We start from the raw sequence: 15,228 nt of genomic DNA on the forward strand, positions 1-15,228 counted from the left end.
CATGGTGTTGATGTTCCGCCTTGGAGAAATGCAGTGGTAAAGCGAGCAGCATGGGGACGAGCATAGTCATGCTGAAAGGTTCTCAGTTCTGGGTGGTCTAGCAGGAATGGCAGCAGATGAGGTCGCAGGTTGTTATCCACATACCGCTGGGCGTTAAGATTCCCATCCACAACCACCAGTGGCATCCTGTACCGGCCTGATATGGCTGCCCACACCATCACACTTGGGCCACCCCACCTGTTGGCTTGACGCACGCAACAATCGGCATATCGCTCGCCAGTTCTTCTCCAGACACACTCACGCCCATCAGGACTGTCCACACAGAACCTTGACTCATCGCTGAAAGCGACCTCGTTCCACTGCGCCAAGGTCCACCGCTGATGCTGCTGGCACCATCTCTGACGGTTGCGGCGATGGGCAACCGTCATCACGGGGCCTCTGTATGGTCTTCTGGCAGTCAGACCATAGTCATGCAGTCGTCTTCGTGCAGTATCATTGGAGATCCGTGGGTTTGCACGCCCCGGAGTTTCTGCCGCAGTGCGGGATGCTGGACAGAATCGATCCCGCAGGTGACTTCGGACCATCTGCCTGTCCTGCCTTGCAGTGGTGACTCTTGGCCTCCCTGATCGAGGTCTGTCATCTGCAGAGTTGTGGAGGGTGTCTCTGTCCACCAGGGCCGATATCGTCTGGTGTGAACAGCCAAGGCAACGTGCCACCTCACGGTAGCTCAGTCCACCTTGCAGCATGCCCAGGGCACGCTGCCGTTGATCCCTTGACAATCGTGGCATGTTGATTGAAATGCCCATTTTGCACTGGCCTTTTTGAAGCCAATATCAAGACATCACGTGCAGCTCATTAAAATCATCCCGTACCCCTTGGCTAATCACTGACAGTCAAAACAGCTGTTCAACAGCTGTGCTATGAAGTGACCATTGAAGGTTCAAGTGACCATCCGTGACCGTTTTGTCTGACAGTGAGGACACTATTGTCCACAAATAAGTTCACACATTTACTATACGCAGTGTTATTGTTGATATTTAAATGTTTCAAAGGTGGTAAGTTTCTTTTGTGTTTTCGGTCTTTTTGAAGTTGGTCAAAATGGTCAAATTTTTCGGTCAAAATGCCCATTTTGCACTGGCCTTTTTAAAGCCAATATCAAGACATCACGTGCAGCTCATTAAAATCATCCCATACCTCTTGGCTAATCACTGACAGTCAAAACGGCTGTTCAACAGCTGTGCTATGAAGTGACCATTGAAGGTTCAAGTGACCATCCGTGACCGTTTTGTCTGACAGTGAGGACACTATTGTCCACAAATAAGTTCACACATTTACTACACGCAGTGTTATTGTTGATATTTAAAGGTTTCAAAGGTGGTAAGTTTCTTTTGCGTTTCAGTATACATTGGTACATCACGGGTGATGAAGGTTGTGGTGAAGTTTCATCAGAATTGCATGTGTAGTTTCTGAGAAGAAAGAAAATACCTATTTTGGGCGGCAACCCCCGTAGACCCCAAAGGGGCAGGTTTTTTAAATGCCGTGAAAAAACATTGGTACATCATGGGTGGTGAAGGTTGTGGTGAAGTTTCATCAAAATTGTGTGTAGTTTCAGAAAAGAAAGCAAAATACCTATTTTAGGGGGTTAAACCTGGACCCACTTTGACCCCCAATAGATCCCATGAGACTTTGATTTTCTTAGTGACGTGAACAAACGTCGGTACATCTCCGGTGATGAAGGTTGTGGTCAAGTTTCATCGAAATAGTGTGTGTAGTTTCAGAGGAAAAAGCAAATTCCTATTTTGAGGAGTCAAACCTGGAGCCGCTTTGACCCCGGTAAACCCACTTGGACCCTTTTTTTTTTTATGCCGTGAACAAACTTTAGTCGCAACACAACAAATATCATTTGTGCCAAATTTGGTCGCAATCCCATCAGCGGTTTCGGAGATGTTTCAAGTGTTTACGGACGGACGGATGGACTGACGGACGGACGGACGGACTGACAACGCGCCATCGCCTAAGCTCCCCTGAACTTTGTTCCAGTTGAGCTAACAAGACCAGTAATCTAACAACGGCGTAGACAGGCTTGGATCTGCTGAGTGGAGGATCTGGTGTCTCCCTGTCATGTGATCAGTTCCTTATCTGATTGGTGGACATTTGTGAGGGACATGCATGCATACACCAGACATAAAAACGCTGCTCCAGACGGCATTCCCTATGGGCTGCGCCGTAAAAATATGGATGCTGAACTACGTCACCGATGACATCATCAATTCTTTTTCTCGACCAATTTATCCCAAGATCACGGTCAAGAAATTTCATACTGATTCGATCAAGTGTTCTACTTGTCGATGTATGACGTCATAAAGAAGACACCTATGCCAACAACATTGACATGTCTTATTCCTAATAGGGGGTACTTAAAAATGAGCCACCTTTTATTTTTTTCCATGGTGCGGTTTCGGAGATATAAAGGTGCAAAGTTTTTCGGTTTTTCCAAGTTGGCGCCCATACCATATGACAAATGACGTCATAGTTATCATTTAAAAACGTACAGGAGGAGGCGCTCCTGTCGTGAACATTTTGTGTCACTCGGACCAACAATTGCAGAGAAAACGAATTTTAAAGCGAATAAACCCGCAACATGCTGGCGGAAGGGACATACATACATAATACATATATGCACCGGACCGACAGACAAACGCTGCTACAGACGTCATTGCTCTACGGACTACGTCATAAAAAAATGTGAGGGGAGGGGGGGGGGATGGGATTGTATATCACCTTTTACTTTTGTTTTAGATTCATGTGAGATTGTCTGCTGTCTGCCATATTTAAATATTTATTTATTTACATACACTTCACCATCATCACGATAGACATACCAACTTGGATTATTTATTTATATCAACTTTACCATCTCCACTATATATTTGTTTATTTAGTTAGTTAATTATGAGGTAGGTGGTCTTTGTCTTCTACCGACTCCTCTCCGGCCTTGCTCCCTCAGCTCTGTCTGTACTCTGTCCCCCAAATATTCCTGCAGGACGCACACGATCTGCCAGCAACCCTCTTATGGTTAAACTGCCAAAATCAAGACTCTCTGCTCACCTTCACTCCTTCATTCCTCTTTTCTCCCGCCTCTGGAACAAACTCCCTCACTCTATTCAATCCCACTCCTCCCTCCAGGTCTTTAAAACAGCTGTTCACCACCATCTCTTATCCATAAAAAAACCCATTAAAAACCTTGATCTTTTCTACCCCCATTAAAACATCCCAAATCCACCTCTTTCAATCTCCAACTTAATTCCTGAAATTCCTAGTAGTGTTCATTTGCTTTATACGGTGCACCCCCCCCCCCCTACTTCCTACAGCCTGTTGTTGGCTTATCGGTTCAGGTGGCTTTCTTGAGATCTCAGGGTCCTGAGTTTGAGACCTTGTCATGCCGTTGAATTAAACACCAGGAGGGGTGACTCAGCCAGTCATCCTTAGGAGGTTGGAAAATTGAGTACCAGCTTGCTGGGATGAATGAGCCATTGGAGTATCCTGCGTCGGAGTATCAACCCGTCCAGGATTGTGCCCAATAGCCTATAAACTGCTTCGGTGGCCCTATGTATCTGAAGATGCAAAAAGGAGTGATCATCATCTTACTACAATTCACCAAATGTCTGTCTGTCTGTCTGTCTGTCTGTCAGTCCGTCCGTCTGTTCCCAGGTACCGCAAAAACGGCTGAAACGATCGCAACGAAATTTTGGGTGGGTAATCCTGGGACCCCCCCCCCCCCCCCGGAGTAAAATAGGCTATATTGTTTTTCCGATTTTTTCCCCAATTTTTCAAATTTTCCATTTTTCCCAATTTTCCAGTTTTTCCAAACACGATGGAATACTATTTACCGATATGAACAGTGATGTGGCTTTTATTGAAATTCTACAAATACCGTTTAGATTTTGATGATTTGCGTGTGATATGATTTAACGGATGTTTATATAAATCGTTTAAAATAAAATAAAAAGCCTTAATTTTCTGATATTTTGCCTTTTCATTTGGGCCTCCCAATTGAAGCCCCGCCCTTAGGGTGGGTACCGTTGCTAGTAGTTATAGAATGTCACCTTTGGCTTTTGTTTAAGATTCAGGTGAGATTGTCTGCTGTTTCCATCGATTGTAAGACACACCCTCAATAAATTAAACCTGATCTCCGAAGAGTTAGCTTAATAAAGTAACATCTACATGCAAAAAACATTTAAATTTGTTATAGATTCTATGTTTTCCACAGGCAGTCAGAAACATCTATACTTTAGAGAAATTTCTGTGATCCAAAGAGAAAAGAACATTCTGGAACTTTGGAGAAAGAACTCTGGAAAAGAGCACTCTGGAGGTAGACATGAGCAGCTGTCTGTAAGATGAGGTGATGATTGATGCCAGACCTGGCAGATTTCCATCAAAAAGCACAGATAAGATGGAGCAACTCTGGCCAAACCTGCCTGGAAAGTACATTTCCCCAAGTTTATTTGTAATTTAATACTGTGAGGCACAATTCTCTCCACTTCAAATGAGATAATGAGCATTTTGAGTTTTCTATAACGTCACAGATCATCTTTCTTGTCTCAGCCATCTCAGTCTGGATCAGTTCCCCACAGCAGTTACCATATGGACCCCTCGAAACCACCCATTTGCTGGTCCCACTCTCCAACTTCCCTCCTTAAAGCATCTCCTTCAAAGCCGACATCAGCGGGCCAGAGCTAACGCGATCAGAACGGGCTTTTAACCAGCGTTTGAAAGCAGCCAAAGGGAGAGACAAAAAAGGGAGCTAGAGAAAAGTGAGAGCCATGCATGCGAGGGAGGGAGGGACGCAGCCGCCATTGCAGGCTGCTTCCGGGATGTACACACACCTGATTGCCTAACAAGCGGAAAAGGGTCACATTAATGGTGGCAAGGTGATTATTAGAGCGAAGCACTTCGAGTCAAAGATGCTTTTTGGCTTTTCGAGTGCTCTCCTCTAATCGTTTCAGTCCCACCTGTTGTCTGCACTTAAAATGAGAAGTGCTGTTGCTCTGACAGAAGAGTCTGTTGCTCTCTTTTTCATCCTGTTTCACTTCCTTGTTCTCGTTAATTCACAAACTTCGTTTGGGCCGTCCCCTAGTCCGTCCAACCTCCACCCAAGCTACTCCGATCTCCAACTCCAAAGTTACGAACCCAAACGAAGGACATCCTTCGACGCTCCGTGGCAAAACGAGGGTCTCCTTGCCAGTTTTCCTTTCTGCTTCCACCTGCCCATAGAAATTAAAGAATTAATGGTGGATTTGAGCCTTGTCGTCCCGGTGTGACATCCAAGTTGGAAATTCACATGAAGGGTTGTTCACTTTGCTACGTCATTCGGAGTTTTCATGTGTGAGGCTTTACTTGTACAGCAGACAGGCCTGGTGTTGGCTTAGCGGTTAGGGTGCTGGCTTGGGATCCTAGGAGCCTGGGTTCGAATCTTAGGATCCTGGGTTCGAATCTTAGGATCCTGGGTTCGAATCTTAGGATCGTGGGTTCGAATCGCGGTCCATCGCTGAATTAACGCAAGGGGGTTTGACAGCCTGTCATCCTTCCGAGGTCGGCAAATTGAGTACCGGTAATTCCCTGTGTGTCGCAAGAGGCGACTAGCCTGGTGTTGGCTTAGCGGTTAAGGTGCTGGGTTGGGATCCTAGAATCCTGGGTTTGAATCCCGGTCGATCGCTGAATTAACACCAGGGGGATGGACTCAGCCTGCCACCCTTCCGAGGTCTGCAAATTGAGTACTAGTTCACTGGTAATTCCCTGTGTCGCAAGAGGCGACTAGCCTGGTGTTGGCCTAGCGGTTAGGATGCCGGCTTGGGATCCTGGGTTTGAATCCTGGTCGATCGCTGAATTAACACCAGGGGGATTGACTCAGCCTGTCATCCTTCCGAGGTCGGCAAATTGAGTACCAGTTCACTGGTAATTCCCTGTGTGTCGCAAGAGGCGACTAGCCTGGTGTTGGCTTAGCGGTTAAGGTGCTGGGTTGGTATCCTAGGATCCTGGGTTTGAATCCCCGGTCGATCGCTGAATTAACACCAGGGGGATGGACTCAGCCTGCCACCCTTCCGAGGTCTGCAAATTGAGTACTAGTTCACTGGTAATTCCCTGTGTTGCAAGAGGCGACTAGCCTGGTGTTGTCTTAGCGGTTAGGGTGCCGGCTTGGGATCCTTGGATCCTGGGTTTGAATCCCGGTCGATCGCCGAATTAACACCAGGGGGATTGACTCAGCCTGTCATCCTTCCGAGATCGGCAAATTGAGTACCGGTAATTCCCTGTGTGTTGCAAGAGGCGACTAGCCTGGTGTTGGCTTAGCGGTTAAGGTGCTGGGTTGGGTTCCTCGGATCCTGGGTTTGAATCCCGGTCGATCGCTGAATTAAAGCCGGGGAGGGCGGGGGGGGGTTGTTGACTCAACCTGTCATCCTTCTGAGGTCGGCAAATTGAGCATCAGTTCACTGGTAATTCCCTGTGTGTCGCAAGAGGCGACTAACAGCGTTGGCGGCAGGAAGGGCATCCGGCCTTAAACATTGCTTAAAAAAGGGGACCACGGTGCCCCAAAAAGGCCAACCCCGCTCCGTGGGGGAAAAATGGCCTCTAAAGGTGGTTCTTTACTTGTACAGCAGAACCAGGGCCTTGTCTTTGTTATTAACGGCCTTAAAATCATCAATACACTAAATTTGGGGATTACAAAGTTGTGCTAAAATATAGGCTTTGACTTTTTCACCGAGTTTTGAGCTTACAGAAGAGACACCAAACAACCACTTCCTTGAACTCCAGCATTTATCAAAGAGAAGTTGTTTCCATTCATCATTGCATCAATAAGTCAGCTGGCCAAAGGTTTTGCACAACATTTGAAACAGGCCTATCAAGTTCAAGATGCATCTTTGGACATAGTTTGCACCACCCGATGCAAAGGTCACGACGACCAAGTTTGAGCGTTACATCACACACGTCACTAATGTTACTACAACCAAGTTCGAGCAAACGCGAAGGCCTTGAAAATGCGACGTTTTGTCCCCTTCTGCAAGAGGTTGGCATCACGTGATCAAATCGACTTGAATGGGGGAGGGAAGAAGCAGAGCGGAGGCTCTTTATATGAAGGGAACATGAGGAGGGGCGTGATAAGGGTCGCGGATCTGGAAGGCGGGGGGTAGCCGGGAGGGGAGTGAAAGCTAAAGGCCTTGTCGGGATTAGGCCAATGATTTATTCATTGTGCTAGTGGGCACCTTTTTTTGAACAGAGCTGTCTAAATCTCAGGCCCCGGTGCTAACCAGCCGTGAATGCACTCTGGCCGCGGTGGCAAATCCCATCGCTCGCATCATCCACGCTTCCAGCATCACTCAGTCCCGCAAAAGCAAACGCAATTCTCTCTTTCTCTTTCACGCTCTCTCTCTTCCTCTTTCTGGCTCTTTCTCTCCTTTATCTGCTATTAAGCTCTGAATTCAATCCCTCACGCTCTGACTCCCACTCAGGCCGCAATCCAATTGACCCGGATCCAAATCGGCATATTAAAGTGACGGCGAAATTGAATTTGAATTTGAAGCTTGATGTGGCGTCTCAGCTCATCTGGTCTCACAAGGCAGACTCCTTTGGTGTTCAAAGAGCTGTGGGCTTTTCCTTCTGCTCTTTTTCATATTTAAACCAATGCTTCATTTTGCTTTGGTTTTACTTTTACTTTTTCTACCTAAAGGTGCGGCTTGAAAAGAATATTGAATTTCCAGCTTGAGGCGACCTGTTGCTGTTGTCAACTCGGTTATGAGAAATCACGCTTCATGACCATGAAGTTTTAATTCCAACCACACACACATATATATACACAAATAATTAAGTTAAGCACCCCCCCCCGTTTTTTTACAACCTCGCACATTACAAGTTTGTTGTCGTCAAAACAGTGTAATATACCCATGATATTGCTATATTTTCTGGAGAAGTGATATTATGGTCACATAAAAACATAACAATCATGCCGTTTTCAATATTTTATTCTGAATAATTTAAGGTGAAATTTTTTGGGAATTTTAGGCATATTTTCACCTCAATTTAAGTATGGAGCTATAGGTCCATCACGGACAGTGTGGATGACGTTTATGTTTTCTAACGTACAGTCATTGTTCTGAGAAGACCTCTAGCGATCTTTGCGTCAATAACGTGTGTAGGACCCACGTGATCGGATCACTGACTCAACCCTACGTCTCATAGACCCTGTAAGCCGTCGTATGCGTTGCTGTGGCAGGTTGAACCCCCTCGAGCACGTTTGGGACATGTTGGGACGACAAATTGCGAAGATGGTCCCTCCAATAGCCAATCTGGATGAATTGGAACGTGCATTACATCGGGAATGGAACAACCTGCCACAGCAACGCATACGACGGCTTACAGGGTCTATGAGACGTAGGGTTGAGTCAGTGATCCGATCACGTGGGTCCTACACACGTTATTGACGCAAAGATCGCTAGAGGTCTTCTCAGAACAATGACTGTACGTTAGAAAACATAAACGTCATCCACACTGTCCGTGATGGACCTATAGCTCCATACTTAAATTGAGGTGAAAATATGCCTAAAATTCCCAAAAAATTTCACCTTAAATTATTCAGAATAAAATATTGAAAACGGCATGATTGTTATGTTTTTATGTGACCATAATATCACTTCTCCAGAAAATATAGCAATATCATGGGTATATTACACTGTTTTGACGACAACAAACTTGTAATGTGCGAGGTTGTAAAAAACCGGGGGGGGGGGGGTGCTTAACTTAATTCTTTGTGTATATATATATATATATATATATATATATATATATATATATATATATATATATATATGCACACACAGGTGTTTTGAATGATGTGGTGGTGAGGTGTTTTAAATTATGTGGTGGTGAGGAGTTTGTAATTTTGTGGTGGTGAGGTGTTTGTAATTATGTGGTGGTGAGGTGTTTTGAATTACGTGGTGGTGAGGTGTTTTGAATTATGTGGTGGTGAGGTGTTTTTAATTATGTGGTGGTGAGGTGTTTTGAATTACGTGGTGGTGAGGTGTTTTGAATTATGTGGTGGTGAGGTGTTTTTAATTATGTAGTGGTGAGGTATTTTGAATTATGTGGTGGTGAGGTGTTTTAAATTAAGTGGTGGTGAGGAGTTTTGAATTATGTGGTGGTGAGGTGTTTTAAATTATGTGGTGGTGAGGAGTTTTTAATTATGTGGTGGTGAGGTGTTTTCAATTACGTGGTGGTGAGGTGTTTTGAATTATGCGGTGGTGAGGTGTTTTGAATTATGCGGTGGTGAGGTGTTTTGAATTATGTGGTGGTGAGGTGTTTTAATTTATGTGGTGGTGAGGAGTTTTTAATTATGTGGTGGTGAGGTGTTTTGAATTACGTGGTGGTGAGGTGTTTTGAATGATGTGGTGGTGAGGTGTTTTAAATTATGTGGTGGTGAGGAGTTTGTAATTTTGTGGTGGTGAGGTGTTTGTAATTACGTGGTGGTGAGGTGTTTTGAATTACGTGGTGGTGAGGTGTTTTGAATTATGTGGTGGTGAGGTGTTTTTTAATTATGTGGTGGTGAGGTGTTTTGAATTACGTGGTGGTGAGGTGTTTTGAATTATGTGGTGGTGAGGTGTTTTTAATTATGTAGTGGTGAGGTGTTTTGAATTATGTGGTGGTGAGGTGTTTTAAATTATGTGGTGGTGAGGAGTTTTGAATTATATGGTGGTGAGGTGTTTTAAATTATGTGGTGGTGAGGAGTTTTTAATTATGTGGTGGTGAGGTGTTTTGAATTATGTGGTGGTGAGGTGTTTTGAATTATGCGGTGGTGAGGTGTTTTGAATTATGTGGTGGTGAGGTGTTTTGAATTATGTGGTGGTGAGGTGTTTTAAATTATGTGGTGGTGAGGAGTTTTTAATTATGTGGTGGTGAGGTGTTTTGAATTACGTGGTGGTGAGGTGTTTTGAATTATGTGGTGGTGAGGTGTTTTGAATTATGCGGTGGTGAGGTGTTTTGAATTATGCGGTGGTGAGGTGTTTTGAATTACGTGGTGGTGAGGTGTTTTGAATTATGCGGTGGTGAGGTGTTTTGAATTATGCGGTGGTGAGGTGTTTTGAATTACGTGGTGGTAAGGTGTTTTGAATTATGTGGTGGTGAGGTGTTTTGAATTATGCGGTGGTGAGGTGTTTTTAATTATGTAGTGGTGAGGTGTTTTGAATTACGTGGTGGTGAGGTATTTTGAATTATGTGGTGGTGAGGTGTTTTGAATTACGTGGTGGTGAGGTGTTTTGAATTATGTGGTGGTGAGGTGTTTTGAATTACGTGGTGGTAAGGTGTTTTTAATTATGTGGTGGTGAGGTGTTTTTAATTATGTAGTGGTCAGGTGTTTTTAATTATGTAGTGGTGAGGTGTTTTTAATTATGTAGTGGTGAGGTGTTTTGAATTATGTAGTGGTGAGGTGTTTTGAATTATGTGGTGGTGAGCTGTTTTGAATTACGTGGTGGTGAGGTGTTTTGAATTACGTGGTGGTGAGGTGTTTTGAATTACGTGGTGGTGAGGTGTTTTGAATTACGTGGTGCTGAGGTGTTTTGAATTACGTGGTGGTTAGGTGTTTTGAATTACGTGGTGGTGAGGTGTTTTGAATTACGTGGTGGTGAGGTGTTTTGAATTACGTGGTGGTGAGGTGTTTTGAATTACGTGGTGCTGAGGTGTTTTTAATTTCGTGGTGGTGAGGTGTTTTAAATTATGTGGTGGTGAGGTGTAATTGTCCCAAACTTCCAGTCTGCACCTACCCCCCCTCCCCCCTGTATGTTTGTGCTGAGGGGTTCTTTTTTGAATGTTTTTTTTTTTCAACCTCAATCTTCAACCTAAATTGCATATAAAAATGTAATATCACAAACACTACAAATAAATTTGTGCAAAATAATTGTTTGTATTATGATTGGTGTAAATCATGACAACACAGCAACTCAGGTACAGTTATTATCCTCAGCTAAAATAAGCCCGTTCCTCAGCAACGACGCGTGATGAGGCGAGCCGAGCTAGTACATACATATATAAATATTTTTTTCCTGTAATAAACAGGAATTAAATTCCTGCACAGGGCTCGTGTGGAAAATTCTGACTCAACCCGGGACTCGAACCAAGGACCTATATAAGTATATATAATTTCAAAACACACCTGGTCACAAGTTTGCCTCATTGACCGGGGCCTCAGTCGAGGTCCTCGGCATCATCCCGTTTGCGGCCCTTCAACCTCGATACGCTCAGCTAAGGTGGGCCAGCAGGGGCACATCCACATCCACATGCAGCAACTACACCTGGATGCGTACATACCCCTACCCCCAGCCAGTGACAACACAGACTACAACAACAAAACTGCCTCCACTCCCAGAATCAACAGCCCCTCATCCACTCACTCACACACCAAAAAAACAACAAAAAAACAACAACCGACCACCACCCTTACAACATGCACCACTCAAACAAAAACACATTCATGCAACACACACACCCACTCCTGCAAAACACACATACACACACACACACACACACACACACACACACACACACACACACACACACACACACATCTCCATTTCTCTTCCGCTCTCAATGACTACCCCTTTGGACTGAAATGAACCACCCCCCACAACCTCAACCTACACCGTTCAACGTGCCGCCATAAATTTCCTCCAAATCCAAAATGAGCCTTTCAAGGCAACCTGGGCCACCTTGTCACACATCCTTCTCCTTTCTGTCCCACACACTCCCAGCCTAGCAAGAAATGCAGAAAAGGAATTGCCAATATACCCTCTACACCCCACCTCAAATGGCTGACAGGAAACTCGCCAACCCTTCTCCTGGCACTCTGCCTCCAGCTCACTGTACTTTCCTCACTTCCTCTCGTGCACCTCCTCCATGTTCTCTTCCCAAGGTACCGACAACTCCCCTAAGATGACCTGTCTTGTTGCACCTGACCAAATGACAATGTCAGGCCGCAACCTTTTCACACAGATCTCCTCTGGGAATACCAATTGTGGCTTTAGGTCTGCCACCACCTGCCAATCACAAGCATCTGACAGTCCTCTTGCTTTCCACCTCCTCCTTCCACCTCTTACCACTTGGCCTTCTTTGACAAACAACACCTCTCCCCCATCGGTCTCCTTCTCCACTCTTCTCTCTCTCGATCTCAGCAGCTCTTGTTGCACCATCTGCACCACCACAGCCAGCACCTGATCATGTCGCCACCTGTATTGTCCTGCTGCCAATGGTACTGAGGATGCACTCGGTGCATGCTGTACCGTTCCAACACCTCCACACAAATAACATCTCTCCTCCTGCAACAACCCCCACAATCTCAAGTTTAATGGTAACGGAAGCACATCATACGTTGCCCGCAACAGGAAACTCAACAATATTGGCTCCATCCTCCAAATCTCTTGCCACTTCAATGTCCTCACCTGCACACCTTCCCTCCTAGTTCAAGCACCTTGCAGTGCCTGACCGACTGCTTTCACATATCTCCCCTCCTCCTTTCTTCTCACCTCCCTCTCAACCATCTTCGTCCTCTCTTTCACACATGCCTTTCCCCATAATATATATATGTATATTCTAAATATATGTTCTAAATATATGTTCTATATATAAATATAAATGTATATTCTAAATATATGTTCTAAATATATGTTCTATATATAAATATAAATGTATATTCTAAATATATGTTCTATATATAAATATAAATGTATATTCTAAATATATGTTCTAAATATATGTTCTATACATAAATATAAATGTATATTCTAAATATATGTTCTAAATATATGTTCTATATATAAATATAAATGTATATTCTAAATATATGTTCTATATATAAATATAAATGTATATTCTAAATATATGTTCTATATATAAATATAAATGTATATTCTAAATATATGTTCTATATATAAATATAAATGTATATTCTAAATATATGTTCTAAATATATGTTCTATACATAAATATAAATGTATATTCTAAATATATGTTCTAAATATATGTTCTATATATAAATATAAATGTATATTCTAAATATATGTTCTAAATATAAATATAAATGTATATTCTAAATATATGTTCTATACATAAATATAAATGTATATTCTAAATATATGTTCTATATATAAATATAAATGTATATTCTAAATATATGTTCTATACATAAATATAAATGTATATTCTAAATATATGTTCTAAATATATGTTCGATATATAAATATAAATGTATATTCTAAATATATGTTCTATATATAAATATAAATGTATATTCTAAATATATGTTCTATATATAAATATAAATGTATATTCTAAATATATGTTCTATACATAAATATAAATGTATATTCTAAATATATGTTCTATATATAAATATAAATGTATATTCTAAATATATGTTCTATATATAAATATAAATGTATATTCTAAATATATGTTCTAAATATATGTTCTATATATAAATATAAATGTATATTCTAAATATATGTTCTAAATATATGTTCTATATATAAATATAAATGTATATTCTAAATATATGTTCTAAATATAAATATAAATGTATATTCTAAATATATGTTCTAAATATAAATATAAATGTATATTCTAACTTTATACCCAAAACCTTCATCCTGCGTAGAACTCAAAACCAAAAATGAAAATTAAGCCATTAATTTGACATTAAACTTTAAACTAAATGTGCAAAACATTGTATTCCAAATGTAAAGTTTGATCCAAAACCTAAAAAAAAAAAATCAAAAAAAAAAATCAGTTTTACCCAAAACCTGAAATTTTATCCTTAATCCTGATAATGTTCTGTTTCTGATGTCTGCAGGTGTACCGGTGTGTGTCACAAATCATGTGGATGGTACAAGGAAAGACAGTGCCGTGGATCTCTTCCTTTATGTTGACTTCATTGGGTTTGTTTTTTCAACCATGTTCCCATTAACTCGCTACTGACCCCACTATTTACCCTACTCCATAATACGCTTCACACAGGTCACAAGCAGACATTTGTAAACACTTCAAAACAAACACGTGGGCAACGCGTCATCATCACCCGATGAGAAGCCTCATTCTTAACATCAGACTTGGATTTACCTTTCATCCCAGGTAGGTATGCAATGTTTGTCAGCATCAGACATTGTGTTGCACTTTTGGGGAAAAGTTTACCTTTTCAGAACATGGCGGCTCAAGGTCGTATCTCAGTCCAACAAAAGAGGACAGTGTTCCAATTTGCTGCGTCAAAGAGTGTGATTCTTGGCAATATTTCAGTTTCATTTACCTGCGATTGGAGACAAATAGGCACCTACCTGCAATTGTTGTTCAAATTCACAGACAATTTGAAGAGAAGGATAATGCGATTGAATCTTTGAGGCCCCACCGAGCATCATGTATGCGTACCGTGAAGGGTTGAAGCATTTGTGACGTCATTAAATCACGAACCAGGTAAATAAACTAGGAAGATGGTGGCCACATTGAACCTGTTGTTTATAACAAATAAATGTCCAAATAATGTCGTTCATATTTCATGAATACATTGTTGCTTCATACACTTTTCAATTGCAAATGTGAATGTCATCATTTTGTGAGCTACCTGTACAAATAGGTCTGTTTCTTTCACGGATTGTTTGACTAGACATTTGAATGTCTGTGTCAGATGTGATCATAAATAGAGTATGTGATCACAAGGTTCGTGGAACACTTTTATTACCTTCGCAAAAGCGGAAGGTTATGTTTTGATCGCTGTGTATTTATTTGTATGTCTGTGTGTGTGTATGTTAATCGCATAACTCAAAAAGTATTCAACCGAATTGCATGAAATTTGGTGGGATGATTGGTTATTATACGGGACACATTTGATTAGATTTTGGGAAACAGATTTGCTCAAATTCTGACTATTTTTAACTCGATCGTATTTCACTCAAAGTTATGAGCGACTGAAGAAGAAGATGTCCATCCAGGACGTCATCACTATAACGCGATCTCCCGCGATCATTTCAACCTCAAAAAAAATTATAATTGCAGATTTGACAATAGATGAGGCATATTAACAAACGAATGAAACAGATTTGCTCAAATTCTGACTATTTTTAACTCGATCGTATTTCACTCAAAGTTATGCGCGACTGAAGAAGAAGATGTCCATCCAGGACGTCATCACTATAACGCAATCTC

The 15,228-nt window shown here is 42.0% G+C and overlaps 1 protein-coding gene across 2 annotated transcripts in view; it reads left to right on the forward strand.

Moving 5' to 3' along the window:
* ASS1 (argininosuccinate synthase 1) overlaps positions 1–15,228 on the forward strand; it is a 288,173-nt gene that overhangs the window by 179,175 nt on the left and 93,770 nt on the right. For both annotated transcript variants that reach the window (XM_078767097.1, XM_068133811.2), the window contains one exon: positions 13,886–13,970. In XM_078767097.1, coding sequence (XP_078623223.1) covers positions 13,886–13,970 — 85 coding nt within the window. The remainder of the gene's footprint in view (positions 1–13,885; positions 13,971–15,228) is intronic.

The sequence above is a fragment of the Myxine glutinosa genome, chromosome 13, assembly GCF_964187855.1.
Source record: "Myxine glutinosa chromosome 13, kmMyxGlut1.1, whole genome shotgun sequence".
NCBI classification, from domain to species: Eukaryota; Metazoa; Chordata; class Myxini; order Myxiniformes; family Myxinidae; genus Myxine; species Myxine glutinosa.